Raw genomic sequence first — 18261 nt, 5'->3', positions numbered from 1 at the left:
AAACTAAAACTTCACTGATCATTAAAAAGTTCCAAGGGGGACTTCCCTGGTGGTGCAGTGGTTGAGAGTCCGTCTGCGATGCAGGGGACACGGGTTCGTGCCCTGGTCCGGGAAGATCCCACATGCCGCGGAGCGGCTGGGCCCGTGAGCCATGGCCGCTGAGCCTGCGCGTCCGGAGCCTGTGCTCCGCAACGGGAGAGGCCACAACAGTGAGAGGCCCGCATACCGCAAAAAAAAAAAAAAGATGTAACATCACTAGAAATCCCATGGACATTAAAAGGATAATAGAAGATGCTATGAACAAGTCTATGCTCGTAAATTTGATAACCTAGATAAAATGGAGCAATTCCTTGAAAAATACAGTCTGCCAAAACACACACACACATATATAGGCATATATATGAGGAAATTGAATCAATAATTAATAATCTTTGAAAACAGGCCCAGATGGGTTCACAGGTGAATTTGATCAATTCTCTACAATCTCTTCCAGAAAACAGAAGCAGGGGAAATACTTCCAAATTCATTCTATGAAGCCAGAATTACTCTAATAACAAAACCAGACAAAGACATTGCAGAAAAGAAAACTACGGACTAAGATCTCTCATGAATATAGATGCAAAAAACTGTTCCTTATCATGCCTTTTTTCTGGTCCTACCACCCTGCTCTGGCTTGTCAGTCCAAGAAAAAATCCTCCATCATATCCTGTCAGCTTCAAGGGTGGAGAAAATAGAACTATGATGGGGAAAAAATGCTATTTCGCCTTCAACCTTTGTATCAATTACAAAAAATCTGCAATTTATAATTCCAGTTTACCTTTCATTTTGTTTTTCCGAGTCTTATACCAAGAGTTCTAATCTGGGACTCTGACTTCAAGGAGTCCCTGAACCAGAAGAAATTACATGCAACATTTGGTGTGTGCACACCCATGTGTATTTTGGGAAGGGTAAATATCCACAGCTTTGAACAAATGATTGAAGAGTTCTGTGCTTCTCCCACCAAACTGGGGGTGGGAGGTAAGTATGATGCTCTTTCATGAAATTAGAACTTATGACCAACATGTTGCTAATTGGAAGTTATATCAAGTATTAATTGGTTTATTTTAAAAGAGAGAGAGATACAGAACAAATTAACATTAAAGACTTTAATTAGGGAGTTCCCTGGTGGTCCAGTGGTTAGGACTCTTCTGCTCTCACTGCTCTTCCCTGCCCATGGTCAGGGAACTAAAAATCCCACAAGCCACGTGGCCAAAAAAAATTTTTTTAATTATAATCTTAAAAAAAAGACTTTAATTTACAGTTTTTAGTCAAGGCCAGATATGGTTCCATCCTCTATACCTTCTTTATGTTGGAGATGGAATAATATGAATTAATAGTCATGATCTTAAATATTGCAAAATTATGAATTCACATTCATATTATCAAATAAATGTTACATTATACTAATATAGCTTTAGGGTTAATTTGAATTTCAATTATTAGGAAACAGGTAACCCATGAATTGTCTATTTATATAGGGTAAGCTTCTGCACTGCCTTCTCCTTGAAGGTAATTTTCTGCCTACTCATCTGGCAGATTCCACATGAGGGAGAAGAGCAAAAATCAGGACTTCCTTGTTTATTGTTCAAAAGTTGCCCAAGTTTGGTTGGCACAGATGAGAAACCTTTGCCCTCTGAGTCTTGGACTCTGATGTTCTGCACACTAGAGTCTCATTGTCACCTGCACCTCAACATTACCAAGGTCTCCCCCTCGCTCCGTCCCTCCATCCCTCCTTTCTCTCTCTCTCCCTCCCTCCCTCTCTCGTTCTCTCTCTCTCTCTCTCTCTCTCTCTCTCTCTCTCTCACACACACACACACACACACACACACACAAGCTCTGTAAATGTATTGTCCCTCCACTAATGCAGGACTCACTCCTCAACGTGCAACTTGAATCAAACTATCAGACCCTGAAAATCATCCCGCCGGGTCGCGGCTCCTCCTCTCTGCGTCGGACCAGTTCTCAGGTTTCCAGCCGCGACTGATGGACTGCAGATTGGATTGGCTGAGCTAGGTAGAGGAGCAGAGGCTCCACCAAATCACAGATCTAGGATTTTCATCTTTCTTGGTCTCCTCCCTAGAATCCTGGCAACAGATGTGTGTTATTTCTCTTAGGGGAACCCTGCCTGGGGTTGCTATGGAGATAGGACGCTGCGACTTGCAGAGCAACTAGGACCCAGAAATCGCCGAGCAGACCTAAGCAAAGCCACTGCCTTGCGTTGCTTCCTTCCATATCTGCACGCCCCCTTCATCCAGAACTTTTTTTCTCTTGACTCCTTCCATGGAAGACTCGACCCCCCTGAAACAAAAAATACACCACCAAGAACTTGGGAAAACAGGGCGGCCGTGGGAAGAAATGGTAACAGCCTCCCAAGATCCTGAACCTGGGTTATCCGAGGCCTCAGAGTCGGAGCAGGGGCCGGAAACTGGACCCCAGCCCAGGAGCAGCCCTCCTGGGATCCCCCAGTCTGGAGCCAGCACGCCTGTGGATGACCTCGTAGGACCAGGTGTGTCATCTCCACCTTCCCCATCTCAGGAGCCCTCTTCCACTCCTCCCCTGGCTCTCGCCATGCAGGACCTTATGGCACCATGGCAGTCAGACAAGACCACTAGTGTGATTTCTGAAGCTGAGACACCTCACTTTGACCATTTGGAACAATCATCTGATAAAGGAGAATCAACTCCTCATCAAACATGCCAATCAGAGGGAAACACTTTTCATCAATCTCAGCAAACCAAATGTCACCTGTATGGACCGAGGGATGTGAGCTACAACAACTCTAAACGGAAAGAGCTGAGATTTGACATCTTTCAAGAAGAAGACTCAAACAGTAACTGTGATCTGGATCAGCCTGAGTCTGGGGCTTCTGAAGTGGCCCCCAGCATGCTTGAGATTGCCATTCAGAATGCTAAGGCTTACCTACTAAAGTCCAGTAGCAAGTCGGGCTTAAATCTGTAAGTCTTGGAGGAAGGGGGTTGGGGGAGAAATTTGGCAAAGGAAAGTATCTCTGTGTGGGGATGTGTTTCTGTGGGTGAATGGAAATATATCTGAAACGTCTGTATGAGTGAGAGAGTGACTTAATAACTCTTTCTATCATAGGACTCAAAATAGGTCACTGGTGGAGATTCTTCTAGCTTCTTTAAAGACCCTAGGTGCACAGAAATAAAATCTAGGAATTGTGGAGTCTGGGGTTTGAAAGAAACCATAAAGACAGTGAAGTCCAAGCATCTCTCCAAGATGCTTGTAAAAAAGGACTGTCTACCAAAATCTAAGCATTCTAAGTGCTTATATGGCTTGGTTTTGAGTCCCCACCCAGGCCAGTGCTAGGGTGATAGATTACCTGCGTTAACCTGGAACTGTCCTGATTGAGCACTGAAAGTTCTGCATCCTGAGAAACCTCTCAGTCCTAGGCAAACCAGGAGAATTGGTCGCTATACAGGCCACCCAAAAATACATGCCATTTTATCCAGATCTCTTAAAATGTGGTGATCAATGGCCCAGGAATGTTCTGACCATCCCATTATAGCTAAAATTCAGATCTTATCATTGAGTATAATTTTCTAGAAATTCTCGCTGCCGGGGTTACATAACAATAGAATCAACAAAATTTTAGGGCTAGAAGGGGCTTGAGAAAACATCTAATACAATCCACTTGTTTTTTAAGTGAGGGGACTGAGTCATGGAAAAATTAATTTGCTCAAGATTTCTCTCACTGACTCTTACCTTTCCCTCCCTATGCTTTAGCCACATGGCCTCTTCAGTTCCCATGCTGTTCCCTCTGCCTGAAAGGCTTCTGCCCTAAGTCTTTGCCTGGCTGGCTTCTCATCTTTTAGAAGTCAACTTCCACAGAACTCTATTATAACTGCCTGTTCTTTCCTTCATAGCACGTAAGGCCATTTATAATTGTACATAGACTTATATTTAATGTCTGACTCTCCCACTTAAGTGCAGGCCTTCAGAGTGAGGGACCATGTGAGTTTTGTACACCACTATATACTTAATGCCTAGCACAGTGCTATCAGCTATTTACTGAATAAAGAATGAATTAATGAATGGAAGTACAGGAAATACAGCCCGGACCTTTTGAATCTAGTTAATCCACCACGTAATTTGCTGAGATGCCTCCTGATTAATCAGCAAACATTAAATGAATGCCCATTCAATATACAGTATGTGGCAAATGTTTGTAGCCATTACTTGGCTTTTAAAAATATGAGGTATAAATTTAAAGTCTGAAGAATAAGAAACCAATGAATATTCGATGTGAGAAATCTTCACAAAACCCAAATTAAAATATTATTTATAAATTACTGTTTTTAACTACAATTTACTTACGTTTCAGGGATGTGATTTGCTGCTTAGCAGTGGATTCTATTTGAATTACTGATATAAACTTCTTGTCACAATTCCCTGGGTTAAATAACAAGCATGAATTTACAAACTTTGATAAAATGCCAAAAGAGCTCATTATAAACACTTGAAAGTTCACAATTTAAAACTGAATACAAAACAAAAAATGGGAAAATTTCGTTTACTGAATGATTTTGTAACTGACATTACTTAAATAGCTAAATTTAATTTAATTTCCAAATATTAAGTCTCTGAGGTAACAAATGAATACCTTCCATAATATTCACTATTATTTTCTAAGTGCTTTAGAGCCTGTAGTTAAAAATGGCTTTTAGTAAAGGACAACTTTAACTCCATCTCCTATATGCTGACCTATGACAGCCATGAAAGCTGTTTTTTGTTGTTGTTGCAATTAAAACAATATTTGCCTAAAATACAAAATTTCACATTGTTGAATAAAAAGCCTACAGAAAATAATTGCTTGCTTCTTTTTTGCCAGTCATAATATTTCTGTTCATTTATAAAAATAGCAATATTTTGAGAAAGAATATGATATTCTTCATATATAATATTTGTAAACTGGCCTTCACATTGGTTGCCCATATAATCTACATATTTTTCTTTGACATTCTTAAGATCCGTTAGATAGATACAGATATTAAAGAAAAAATAAAATAACTAACCTGGCGGTCCAGTGGTTAAGACTTCGCCTTCCAATGCAGGGTGTGCGGGTTCAATCCCTGGTCAGGAAGCTAAGATCCCATAAGCCATGCAGCACTGCCAAAAAAAAAAAAAAGAGAGAGAACTTGCTTTGATTTATTTTATGCTCAAAGTTTTTCTTGGCAGTGGTAGAAATTACTGTGTTTTTCCACTAAAAATATCTAAAGTCTTCGAGTTCTTGAAGTTTCCTAAAAACCCACTGAGAATGCATGAAATGTTTTTCAAATGCTTTTGACACGGTTATTATCTGGAATTTTCTCTTTTTGGATAGATATGATCATCTTTCTGAAATGCTGACCAAGGTCTTAGATAAGCGTCCTGAAAATGCTGTGGACATCATTGAAAATGTTAGCCAAGATGTGAAGATGGAACATTTTAGTAAAAAACTGGATACACTCCAAAATGAGAATGAGATGCTTCCAGCCTATGAAATAGCAGAGAACCAAAAAGCTCTTTTTCTCCAGGGAAATTTAGAAGGAGCTGACCAAGAAATGGAAAATGAAATAGTAAGTCACTCCTGTAAATTTGAATAGGTCAACCTTAGGGTTTTGAGGTTAGTGGGGTGTGGCTTTAAATTCATATCCACTGCCTTTTATAGCTTACTAAATAGTATTGCAGCCTCATTTCACACCACTCATTTCCTTGGTTAGAGTTTCTTATGTTTTCACACAGTGTTTTAGTATTTCAGAGGCTTAGCTGTTTTATATGTTTGTAGGGTTAAACTGCTTGATATCAGAAAAAATGTTTTCTTCATCTTTTATATTCTCCAAAGTACCTGGTACAGATCTGAGTGTGTAGCTGTTTCTTATTAAATATTTGCTGAATGAATGAATAAATGTCACATAATTTAAAATTAGGCTTTAAATCAAGTTGCATATTTTCCCCTTTAATTTACTGGAAAAATTAAAAGAACTTCTAATGTCATTTGCATTCTCTTCCAAGGCTACTTCTTCATATTGTGTCTTGACAGTATATATATTATGTCAATGAGACAGAAGAGGAGAGAAATAAAATATTTCTTTTAATCCCCATAGATAAATTGCTGAAAATATTTACAAAGTTGGTGACAGAGATAAAAAAGTATCATTCGAGAATAAAATCAGCTGTATTATTGAAATTTTACCTCCAAATATTTCAAATCAGTATACGCTACTGTTTCCTAAATGCCTGCATATTTGCAATTTATTCTACTGAGTAATTTATACTGTACATCTACTGAGCTTCTATGTTCTGTTACTATTAGACTATTTAAAACTGTCCTCATACTTGCAAATTTGATGTTTGGAGTAACATATGTTCAGAAAAGAACATAGAGTTCAGTCAAAGAAAGAGGAGGAGTAGGGATATGCACAGTAGGTTTACCCTCTAGAGCTCCTTAGCTGTTATAGGGAGACACAAATTGACAGTGAGATATAGAATACTCAGAAGGAACAAGTGATAGCTGTCAAGGATTTGATATTGGCTGACCTTTTCTAAAAATATCTTACTCCAAACACTTGATTATGTAGCCACATATAGTATTGACAAGTCTGGTGGCAAACAGCATGTGGGGATCAAACAGAAGGCAGGCACTCTCATGCAGTTTATCAAAGAAGGTTCGACTCCAGTATGAGAATAGGATACTGCACTATCTATAGGCACAGTATTACAAGGCAGGGATCTGCGTTCTGAACTAGGTTTTGGGATGAGAATACAGATAAGCTGTTTTGATGCTGGAACCTGAGCCTCTTAACCAGATTCCATCAATTCCTCCTAATAAAGAGTAGGATTGGTTTTAGAGAAAGGATGAACCAAGTCATCAGATGAAGATAAAAAGTTCTACCTCAGAGAGTAGAAAGATTCAGGAACAGGAAGACAGGTAGCTCTTGGAACTCTGTCCCAGACTGATATGTTTAGAGTATTAATATTTCTATTCATGTCTTTGACCACACCAGAATTCCTGTTCTTAGTCTTCAGTATTCATTTATTCCTTCACCCATTGATTTGCAAACATACCTACTGCATGCTAGGTACTGACATATACACATAAAAAAGACTTTTCTGGGCTTCCCTGGTGGCGCAGTGGTTGAGAGTCCGCCTGCTGATGCAGGGGACACGGGTTCGTGCCCCGGTCCGGGAAGATCCCACATGCCGCGGAGCGGCTGGGCCTGTGAGCCATGGCCGCTGAGCCTGCGCGTCCGGAGCCTGTGCCCCGCAACAGGAGAGGCCACAACAGTGAGAGGCCCGCGTACCGCAAAAAAAAAAAAAAAAAAAAAAAGACTTTTCTAACTTTACGTTGGTCACAGTCTAGTGAAAGAGGTTAAAAAAAGATTAAAGCTATTTGACTACTGCAGTAATAGAGATATGGTGGAAAAAACAGGGGCTTTTGAATTAGATCTGAATTTGAATCCTAGTTCAATCACTTATTCCCTGTGTGACTCTAAATGACTAAACCTTTCCAAGCCTCAGGGATAATCACATGGCAACAACTTGAGGGGCAGAGGTCCTATATATAAAGGATCTGGCACATCCTAGAAACTTAATGAATAGTAGCAGTTACTACTGCGTTGTTTCGACAAGCTATGAGTAACTAACTCTGCTATTAGGGTCTGGGCAATGCTTTGTAATGGCAGTGATATTTCATTTGGATCATGAAGGATAAGTAGAAGTTCACCAGGTGAAGACTATAAGGCATAAAATTCTGGGCCAAAAGCACAATAAAATGTCAAGAGAGATTATTTAGCATTTGGGAAACTGACTTCAGATTTGAGGGATTTTGAGTGAAGGAAATGAAGCAAGCAAGGTGCTTTAAAGCTAGACTGCTCACCGTGTATTGATAAGAAATTGATCTCTTGCGTACAGTGGGAAATTAATAGAGGCTTTTAGTAGAGAAAGCCTGGTCTGACTTATGGTTTAGGAACATAACTTTGGTAGTAATGTGGAGCAGAATGAAAGAAGAAGGGTTTGAATGGGGACAAGGAAGACAGTATTAGAAGACTTCTGTGACAGGACAAGTAGTCCAGGTGGAGACTAGCATGTTAAAGAGGAGGGGATAATGCCAACAGCTCTTTAGGTGGTGGAATCAATAGGACTTTAACTAAATATGAGAGTCAAGGGAGTCAGAGGGAGCAAGGATGACTGAACTTTCTAGTTCGGGAAACTAAGTGATGGTGATATCTTTGGCAAATATTCAGATTGAAAGTTCTCGTAGCTGGCTAGGAATAAGGGTGTGAAATGTAGGAGGAAAGTCAGAGTGAGAGAAGTAGATTTTAAAAACCACATATCACTTGGGTTGGTGTGGGAGAAATCTTCTAAGCATAAAGTGCTGAGTGATGAGATGACTGAAATTTTGAGGACACCGATATTTAGGCCTCAATTAATTAAAAAGACTAAGAAGAAATAGTTACAGAAGACAGAGTAGGATCAGAGCGCGTGGTGCAATAGATCCCAAAGAAACAGTCTTACAATCAGATGAGATTAGGGTTAAAAAAAGTCATTATGCTTATTTTGACACTCTATTTTTCAACTCAAGTTATAATACAAATAAGAGCAGGTCATTTGTAAGAATAGCAAAGTGCTCTTAATTTCTCAGGGTCTAAAGGTTGTCTTGCCAAGTTATCCCTAGCTCAGTTAAGGTTATTTTCTACTTTCTCAAAAATGTTTTTCTAGAGTTCACTTGAGACTCTTTTTATTTTCCTGTATTTCTTTTTTGGAATTATTTCTGCTTTTCTCATTTTAAACCCAAAATTATTTATCATAAGTAGAAGCAAGCATCTAACTAAATTATGTCTTCAAATGTAGTCATGCCTGAGCGCTTACCTTATTATACGTTCCTTTTATTTATCCTGTATATTACACCCATATTGATTTTTATTTACTCTATATCTTACCATATCCATATCATAAATATGTATTTAGCAAATGTATGATAATATATAAAAATGCATATAAACATATTTATAAAAATTATTTTCTAAATATCTGTAGGTAGGTTTTGCTATATTTATTTATTTATTTGGCAAATATGGCATTTTTAAATTTTTTAATGTTTTTTGAATTTTATTTTTTGCTACAGCAGGTTCTTATTGGTTATCTATTTTATACATATTACTGTATGCTACATTTTATTATTTCAAGATAGTAAAGGGGCCACTTAAATATTTCTTATAAGGAGAGGATGTTGGACTTTTTTTTTCCATGGTAGGTTATTACAAGATATTGAATATAGTTCCCTGTGTTATACAGTAAATCCTTGTTGCTTATCTATTTTATGTATAATAGTTTGTATCTGTTAATCCCATACTCTTAATTTATCCCTCCCCTCCCTTTCCCCTTTGGTAACCATAAATTTGTTTTCTGTGTCTGTGAGTCTGTTTCTGTTTTGTATATAGATTCATTTACATTAGTTTTTAGATTCTACATGTAAGTGATATATAATATTTGTCTTCCCGTCTTACTTCACTTAGTATGATATTCTCTAGGCCCATCCATGTTGCTGCAAATGGCAATAGTTCATTCTTATGGCTGAGTAGTATTCCATTGTATACACATACCACATCTTCTTAAACCAGTCATCTGTTGATGGGAACTTGGGTTGTTTCCATGTCTTGGCTATTGTAAATAGTGCTGCTATAAACATCAGGGTGCACGTATCTTTTGCAGTTGTGTCTTTGTTTTCTTCAGATACATACCCAGGCATGGAACTGCTGGATCATATGGTGGTTCTATTTTAAATTCTTTAAGGAACCTCCATACTGTTTTCCATAGTGGCTACACCAATTTACATTCCCACCAACAGCGTAGGAGAGTTTTTTCCTTGTAGATTTTTTGATGATAGCTATTCCGACCAGCGTGAGGTGATACCTATTGTGGTTTTGATTTGTAGTCTCTAATAATTAGTGATCTTGAGCATCTTTTCATGTGCCTGTTGGCCATCTGTATATCTTCTTTGGAGAAATGTCTATTTAGGTCTTCTGCCCATTTTCTGATTGGGTTGTTTGTTTTTTGATATTGAGTTGTATAAACTGCTTGTATGTTTTTGATATTGACCCCTTGTCAGCAGCATCATTTGCAAATATTTTCTCCCATTCCCTAGGTTGTCTTTATGTTTTGTTAATATTTTCTTTTGCTATGCAAAAGCTTGTAAGTTTGATTAGGTCCCATTTATTTTTGTTTTTATTTCTTTTGCCTTGGGAGACTGATCTAAGAAAATATTGCTATGATTTATGTCCAAGAATGTTTTGCCTATGTTCTCTTCTAGGACTTTTATGGTGTTGTGACTTATATTCAGCTCTTTAAGCCATTTTCAGTTTATTTTTGTATATGGTGTGAGGGAGTGTACTAATTTCATTGATTTATATGTAGCTGTCCAGCTTTCCCAATACCACTTGCTGAAGAGACTGTCTTTTCTCCATTGTATATTCTTATCTCCTTTGTCGTGGATTAATTGGCCATGGGTGTGTGGGTTTATTTCTGGGCTCTCTATTCTGTTCCATTGATCTATATGTCTGCTTTTGTGCCAAAACCATGCTGATTTGATTACTATAGCATTGTAGTATTGTCTGAAGTCTGGGAGGGTTATACCTCCAGCTTTTTTTCCCCTCAGATTGCTTTGGCAATTCTGGGTCTTCTGTAGTTCCATATAAATTTTAGAATTAATTGTTCTAGTTCTGTGAAAAATGTCATGGTTTTTAAAAATAGGGATCACATTAATGTAGACTGCAAGCAGTTCTCTTATGGATAAAATATTAATCACAGCAATTGTATTCCCAGGCAGAACACTCTCTTCCAAATGTAATGGAGTCAGCTTTTTATTTTGAACAAGCTGGAGTCGGTTTGGGCACAGATGAGACTTATCGCATATTTCTTGCCCTCAAGCAGCTTACTGACACCCACCCAATCCAAAAATGTCGTTTCTGGGGTAAGATCTTAGGTCTGGAAATGAATTATATTGTAGCTGAAGTGGAATTCCGTGAGGGAGAAGATGAAGAGGAGGTGGAAGAGGAAGATGTACCTGAAGAGAGGGACAATGGAGACAATGAAGCTGATGAAGATGAATTACCCAGGTCCTTTTACAAGGCCCCACAGTCTATTCCAAAGGAAGAAAGCAGAACAGGTGCCAACAAATATGTCTATTTTGTTTGCAATGAACCAGGAAGACCATGGGTGAAGTTACCAGCAGTTACACCTGCACAAATTGTTATTGCAAGAAAAATCAAGAAATTTTTCACTGGGCGATTGGATACTCCCATTGTAAGCTACCCACCCTTCCCAGGAAATGAGAGTAATTACTTACGAGCACAAATTGCCAGAATTTCAGCAGGGACTCAGGTCAGCCCTCTAGGATTCTATCATTTTGGTGAAGAAGAAGGAGAAGAGGAGGAAGAAACAGAAGGCAGGCGAGATAGCTTTGAAGAAAACCCTGATTTTGAAGGAATCCAAGTGATTGATCTAGTGGAATCCCTATCCAATTGGGTTCATCATGTACAACATATACTCCCTCAGGTAGGGGCTTTGCAATTCTCAATCTATCATCTAGTCAGCAAATATTTATTAAATTCTGTCTACAATGCATACGATATATACAAGACAAAGGCCTTCAGACTCCAGAGACAATTAAAAAACCTAGTGAAAACACAGAGTACTGTATAATTGCCAAGTCGTATAAACCTGTGATCCAAATGTAAATAAGATAAATATTTCTATGGAGTATTTGACAAGTTACATAAGGATTTAGATTTAGATGTGTTGTGAAATTATTTTTTATATGTTAAATATAGATGGTACATTAATTTTGGTAGGAGTTATTTTATTCTATTTTTATAATACAAGGAACTTTTTTTGCCAAGAATGATAAAAGATTCTAACAAAAACAAGTAAACAGTGTTCTATAACAGTTATATAGAACCTATTCTGCCAGTTGTTCTTAATAGCACCTTATATGTATTATCTCATTTAAAACTCACAACTGTATGAAAGACTAATATCCTTATTTTACAGATGACGAAATTAAGGCAGAGGGTTTAGGAAATGTCACAAGGGGAATATAGCTAATAAAGAACAGGGTCAGATGTGAATGGGCAGAATGGATCCAGAGTCCATACTCTTAATCGATCTGTTAAACTGTCTCATCTGCAGGTAGAAAATCTTCATTATACTTTGATGTACATAGAGATATTCTTAAATACCTCTAGATGAGTTAATTAAATGAGAAATTATAAGCCCCAAACTCCATACCTAATCTTATTATCACATTTTTGTTATTAATAATAATAATAGTACCTTACCTTCACATAAATCAGTAAAATGATTACGTTCTTCACCAAGGTTCTAATGATTTTAATATATAAATGTTCTGTAACTTCAAGAAGTGGGCAGATTCTTGAAATAAATAGTACAGTCTTTGCTTAAAATAACATTGATCAAAACAGCTTTTGGTAAATATATGTTGAATGAATGATCAATATGCCACATAATGGGATGTCATGCAGATAATTACTTCAATCCAAAAGAATATTTTGATATTTTAAGGTCCTTGTCAGACTACTAAATCTTCCAATATTTATACCCAGGGTCGCTGTAATTGGTTCAACCCCATACAAAAAAGTGAGGAGGAAGAAGCAGCAGAAGCAGAAGAAGAAGAAGAAGAAGAAAGAGAAGAGCCTGACTACGTAGAACAGGAAGTAGGGCCTCCTCTCTTGACACCAATCTCTGAAGATTTAGGTAATTTTACACACTATATGTGTGTGTGTGCGTGTGTGTGTGTGTATAGGCATACATAAGTATGTACACATGTACATACAAGCAAACTTTGGAGGTACTGCAGGATAAATTCCAGACCACTGCAATAAAGTGAGTCAATAATTTTTTGGTTTCCCAGTGCATATAAAATTTTGTTTACACTCTACTGTAGTCTATTAAGTGTGCAATAACATTATTTCCCAAAATATGTACCTACCTTAATTAAAAAATACTGTATTGTGGGGGGATGAGAGAATTAGGTAAGGGAAATTAAGAGGTACAGACTTCCAGTTACAAAATAAATGAGTCAAGGGTATGAAATGTACAGTCTGGGGAATATAGTCCAAATAAAAAGGTCTTTGTATGGTGACATACAAAGTGGCTAAACGTCGTGGTGATCATTTTGAAATGTATAGAAAAAATCACTATGTTGTGTAACAGGAACTAACATAGTGTTGTAGGTCAATTATACAAAAAAACAAATATACATGCAAACTCAAAGAAAAACAGATCAAACTGGAAGAAAAAATAGCGTATTGCTAAAAAATGCTAACCATCATCTGAGCTTTCAGCGACTCATAATCTTTTTACTGGTGGAGAGTCTTTCCTTGATGTTGATGGCTGTTGACTAATCAGGGTGGTGGTTGGTGAAGGTTGGGGTCTTAAAATAAGACAAGGAAGTTTACCACATTGACTCTTCCTTTCACAAACGATTTCTCAGTAGCATGCAAAGCTGTTTGATAGCATTTTACTCACAGTAGAAAACTGAAGTCAATCTTCTCAAACTCTGCCACTGCTTATTAACTAAGTTTATGTCATATGTAAATCCTTTGTATTCGTTTCAACAATCTTCACAGCATTTTCACCAGGAGTAGATTCCATGTCCATGTCAAGAAACCACTGTCTTTGTTCATCCATAAGAAGCAACTCCTTACCATTCAAGTTTTATCATGAGATTGTAGCAATTCAGTCACCACTTCTTTTTTTTTTGTGTGTGTGTGTTACGCGGGCCTCTCACTGTTGCGGCCTCTCCCGTTGCGGAGCACAGGCTCCGGACGCGCAGGCTCAGCGGCCATGGCTCACGGGCCCAGCCGCTCCGTGGCATGTGGGATCCTCCCGGACCGGGGCACGAACCCGTGTCCCCTGCATCGGCAGGCAGACTCTCAACCACTGCGCCACCAGGGAAGCCCTGGCACCACTTCTAATTACAGTTCTCTTGCTATTTCCACCACATCTGCAATTACTTCTTCCAACTGAAGTCTTGATCCCCTCAAAGTCATCCACGAGGGTTGGAATCAATGTCTTCCAAACTCCTGTTAATGTTGACATTTTGACCACTTCCCATGAATCATATATATTCTTAATGGCATCTAGAAAGGTGAATCCTTTCCAGGTTTTCCTTTTTAAATTTTATTTGTTTAATTCTCCCATTTATTTTTTCCTTCCAGTTGTATTGATATAATTGACATACAGCACTGTATAAGTTTAAGGTGTAAGACATAATGATTTGACTAAAATACATCACAAAATGATAACCACAATAAGTTTAGTCACCACCCATTATCTCATATAGTTAAAAAAGAAAAATGAAAAAGAATTTTCCTTGTGTTGTGACGAGAACTCTCAGGATTTACTCTATTCACACCTTTCATATATAACATACATCAGTGTTAATTATATTAATCATGTTGTACATGACATCCCTAGTACCTACTTATTAGGATGTTTGTACCTTTTGACCACCTTCCTTCAATTTCAATTCCCCCTCCGACAACCCACCATCTCTGGTAATCACAAACCTGATCTCTTTTTTTTATGAGCTTTTTTGTTTGTTTTTGAAGTATAATTGACCTACAGCACAATATTAGTTCCTGGTGCACAACATAATTCACCATTGTTGGAGCAGTCAGAACACACACAATATTTATAGAATTAAGTTCTCTGTTTTACATGGGCATGGTTTGTGGTACCCCAAAACAATTACAATAGTAACATTAAAGATCACAGATCACCATAACAAATACAATAATAATGAAAAAGTCTGAAATACTGAGAGAATTACCAAAATGTTACAGAGACACGAGGTGAGCAAATGCTGTTGGAAAAAATGGTGTCAACAGACTTGCTTGATGCAGGGTTGCCACAAAATTTCAATTTGTAAAAAACTCCACACCTGTTAAGCACAATAAAACAAGGTATGCCGTACTATGTATGTATACAATGTAATATATATTTTTATATATATATACCAAATACTCTCTCTATATTGATACTATATATGTATATATACACAGGTATTTTCCACTTTTCAAAAGATAGACTTACACCACTTTGCTTTTATGAGAGAACTACATTAGTACCTATTTTCACTGATAGAAATCCAGAGGATTTTCTCTTTTACGAAGAAAAAAAAAGGCAAAAGTAGCGTTCAGCACTTGTTTTGCAGTGAGCAGTTATAGAAGCAGCACACACTTCAATCTGTCAGAAGGGCACCTCCAAGCTTCTTCTCCAGGAACTACACTCAGCATCTCAGCATCAAGTTGCCATAGCTTTGAACTGTGCTTGTGAGCTTCTATGCTTTATCTGTTAATCTCGTCAATACATTAGCAAGATGTGTCCTAAGGTAATTGCTTCTTCGCTCTATGTCATTTCAGCTTAAAAAAGGTTTCATAGGAATGCTCTACTTTTGGATAGCGGAGAAACCTGTGTACACACACACACACACACACTACAGTACATGGTAGGAATAAAGAATGTAATGTAGCTGGCCCCACCGAGAACTGCCTAGGACAGCGGTTGCAGGAGTGCACTGCAGAGGAAGTATAAGGTGGCTCTACCTCTTAGTGGAAATGCTGATAGCTATCTTTTTTATCATTCTTGTTTTGCATTCTACAGATCATAAACACATGGCATAGCTAAAATATGAGGTACTGTTTTTGGTTTTTTTCTAATCTACTATTGCTTTCATATTCTTTTTTTCTTCCTATTCAGTTTTGGAGCATTCATGCTTATAACCCTAGCTCTCTTTCATAATAATGATTTGGTCATCACGTATTTTTCCCTCCGCCACATAGGCCTCCTCTTGTAAAACTTATTTTCTCTGCTTTACAAATGTACACACACATATAAACACAAATATATATATATATACACATATGTGTGTGTATATATATATCTCTATAAATGTATACACACATTTTTTTTCAAATTTCATTTTTACACAACGTTCATATAATACCCTCCTGCTCTTATGTTAAGCTGCTAATGTTTTAACTTCATGTCAAGTGTGTATTTTAAGATGTATAAATACAGCTTTTCTGTTACACAGTATATCCTTGTCTATTTAGCAGTTAAGTCTATTTTGAATTTCTCTTTGGTTTACAGAGATCCAGAATATACCGCCTTGGACAACACGGTTATCCTCAAATCTCATTACTCAATATGCTATTGCAGTCCTTAGATCCAACCTTTGGACTGGAGCATATGCCTTTTCCAATGGCAAGTAAGTATGTGACAACTTACAAGGCTATTATTTTGATTATTTAACTTCTGGAAATTATAAGTTATCACTGGAATGTCGTGTGTATGGCATAAGATTAATTCAAACAACATCCATCTTATACAACAAAGCATCAAATTTAGAACATTAGAGTAATTCAGACTTCTGCCTTTTCATCTGAATTATCCAATTAATGCTAAAATATGTTTTTATCCATATCCATAAATATGTTTTTATCCAATATCCATAAAACATATTTATAAAATATGTTTTAATCCAATTAAAGCTAAAATATGTTTTTTCTTCTATGATTATTTGAGTAATTGATATTCATTTCATGGAGGTAATTCTAAGCAGTATTTAGTTTAAATCTCATCATTTTTGTTGGATATCTTGATAAAAAATAATTTAAAATATGTATGATTTAGGCTTTCACTTTCAAAAGTGTTAGGATAAGAGGACAGTAAACGTCCTTTAATTCCTCACCCAGAGCTTACACTTTCATTTGTCTTATGCTTCCATTTCTTACTTAATAACCTAGTGTCAGAAGCTCGGCTGAGCTGGAGAGCTGAGTGGTCAAATGTCAGAGTAGCCATTAAAGCAACAAGCCAGAAATGAAAATGTTAAGCCTTTAATCACTTACTGTGATGGTATAACCAAGTTGAAGGACTGATTCCCCCCACCCCAACCCCGTTCCATTTGCCCCCATGGAATGGCACACTGGTGGAAGGTCAGATGGGTCAGCAGAGTTGTGGGGTCATCTCAATGACAAGCAAGTCCCCACATAAGGCTCCTGCAGTTTTAAGGACCTGTGACCAGAGAAAGGTGGGGAGGACTAGGGAAAAGTACTGGGTACTGAGTCAAGAGTAGGGGAAGTGTCTATAAGGTCTCCCCTTCTCTCACCCAACCCTCATTAGGAAGCCTTGGCAAAGGGGCCTGAAGAAGACCTCTGCTGAAGGCCTCAGATGAAGAGGCCTGGGAATGAAGGCACCTGGGCCAGGAACACAATTGTGTTAAGAGCATGACAGGCCAGAGGGGCCAGAATCCTTGACCACAACGCTCTCTTAGAGATTGCAGTGCACTGGCTATGCACCAAGTCTGGGGTGGAGAGGGCAGTTCCCCCCCGTGAGGCCTACCTATGTAAAGCTTTTGTAATTGCTCAAGGATAGACCTGAAAACACACATAGGTTGTTAACCACAAGTCCGACTTCTCACCCAGCCAAGAGTTTTCAAGGTTGGCAACTTCTTGATTCTTTCTAACTCTAAGGAAGGTATGTAATTTTTAACTTCATTGCTTTGTTTTGTTTTTCTGAAAATAATTAAAAGATGAAAGGCTGTGGTCCAGGTGTAGGGTACATTTTGACAGGGTCTGGCCCTATGTTTTCTTAACCAGCTTAAGCAGTTTGGATCATAGTAATTCCCTGTGGTAAAAGAATCATTTAGGGATATTTCATCTCTAATGCATTTAAAATATACTGTACTGTTTTAACACTATGGGACTATGATACTCTAAGTACCTTATCCTTACAGAAAAGAAGGTTCAATTTTTCTTACTGAAAAATTATACAATGATCTACATTTTTTTTTAACTTACAGAAAGTTTGAAAATTTCTACATAGGCTGGGGTCATAAATACAGTCCAGACAGCTATACACCTCCAGTTCCACCACCAGTTTATGAAGAGTACCCCAGTGGACCAGAAATTACAGAAATGGATGACCCTAGTGTGGAAGAGGAGCAGGCTTTCAGGGCTGCACAAGAAGCAGCTGTAAATTCAACAGAGGAAAATGAAGAAACTGAGGAAGATGAAGATGAGGAAGATGACTATGACTAATAAAAATAAAATTAGCCCAGTTTTATGAGACTGATACACACATACTCCTTATTTGGGACTGATATATATATATACACATACACATATACATATAGTTGCC

At 37.8% G+C, this 18261-nt stretch overlaps 1 protein-coding gene across 1 annotated transcript; it reads left to right on the top strand.

Moving 5' to 3' along the window:
• Nucleotides 1–1898: 1898 nt before the first annotated feature.
• On the top strand, nt 1899–18243 carry RSPH4A (radial spoke head component 4A). Its single transcript, XM_082856129.1, has 6 exons — nt 1899–2993; nt 5381–5615; nt 10861–11592; nt 12660–12810; nt 16213–16330; nt 17924–18243. The coding sequence occupies exons 1-6, from the start codon at nt 2320–2322 to the stop codon at nt 18159–18161; spliced, it is 2148 nt and encodes a 715-aa protein (XP_082712255.1). The 5' UTR covers nt 1899–2319; the 3' UTR covers nt 18162–18243.
• Nucleotides 18244–18261: the final 18 nt, after the last annotated feature.

Source organism: Leucopleurus acutus, assembly GCF_964270905.1.
Source record: "Leucopleurus acutus genome assembly, chromosome: 15".
NCBI lineage: Eukaryota > Metazoa > Chordata > Mammalia > Artiodactyla > Delphinidae > Leucopleurus > Leucopleurus acutus.
The sequence above is the reverse complement of the archived record's forward strand: the minus strand, read 5'-3'. Positions and strand labels throughout refer to the sequence as shown.

What these genes read in the sequence shown, in the direction of transcription:
- RSPH4A (XM_082856129.1), top strand. Translation starts at nt 2,320, where the DNA reads ATGGAAGACTCGACCCCCCTGAAACAAAAAATACACCACCAAGAACTT. An exon ending in AGCAAGTCGGGCTTAAATCT is followed by an intron (nt 2,994 to 5,380) that starts GTAAGTCTTGGA and finishes CTTTTTGGATAG; the next exon opens with ATATGATCATCTTTCTGAAA. An exon ending in TACAACATATACTCCCTCAG is followed by an intron (nt 11,593 to 12,659) that starts GTAGGGGCTTTG and finishes ATTTATACCCAG; the next exon opens with GGTCGCTGTAATTGGTTCAA.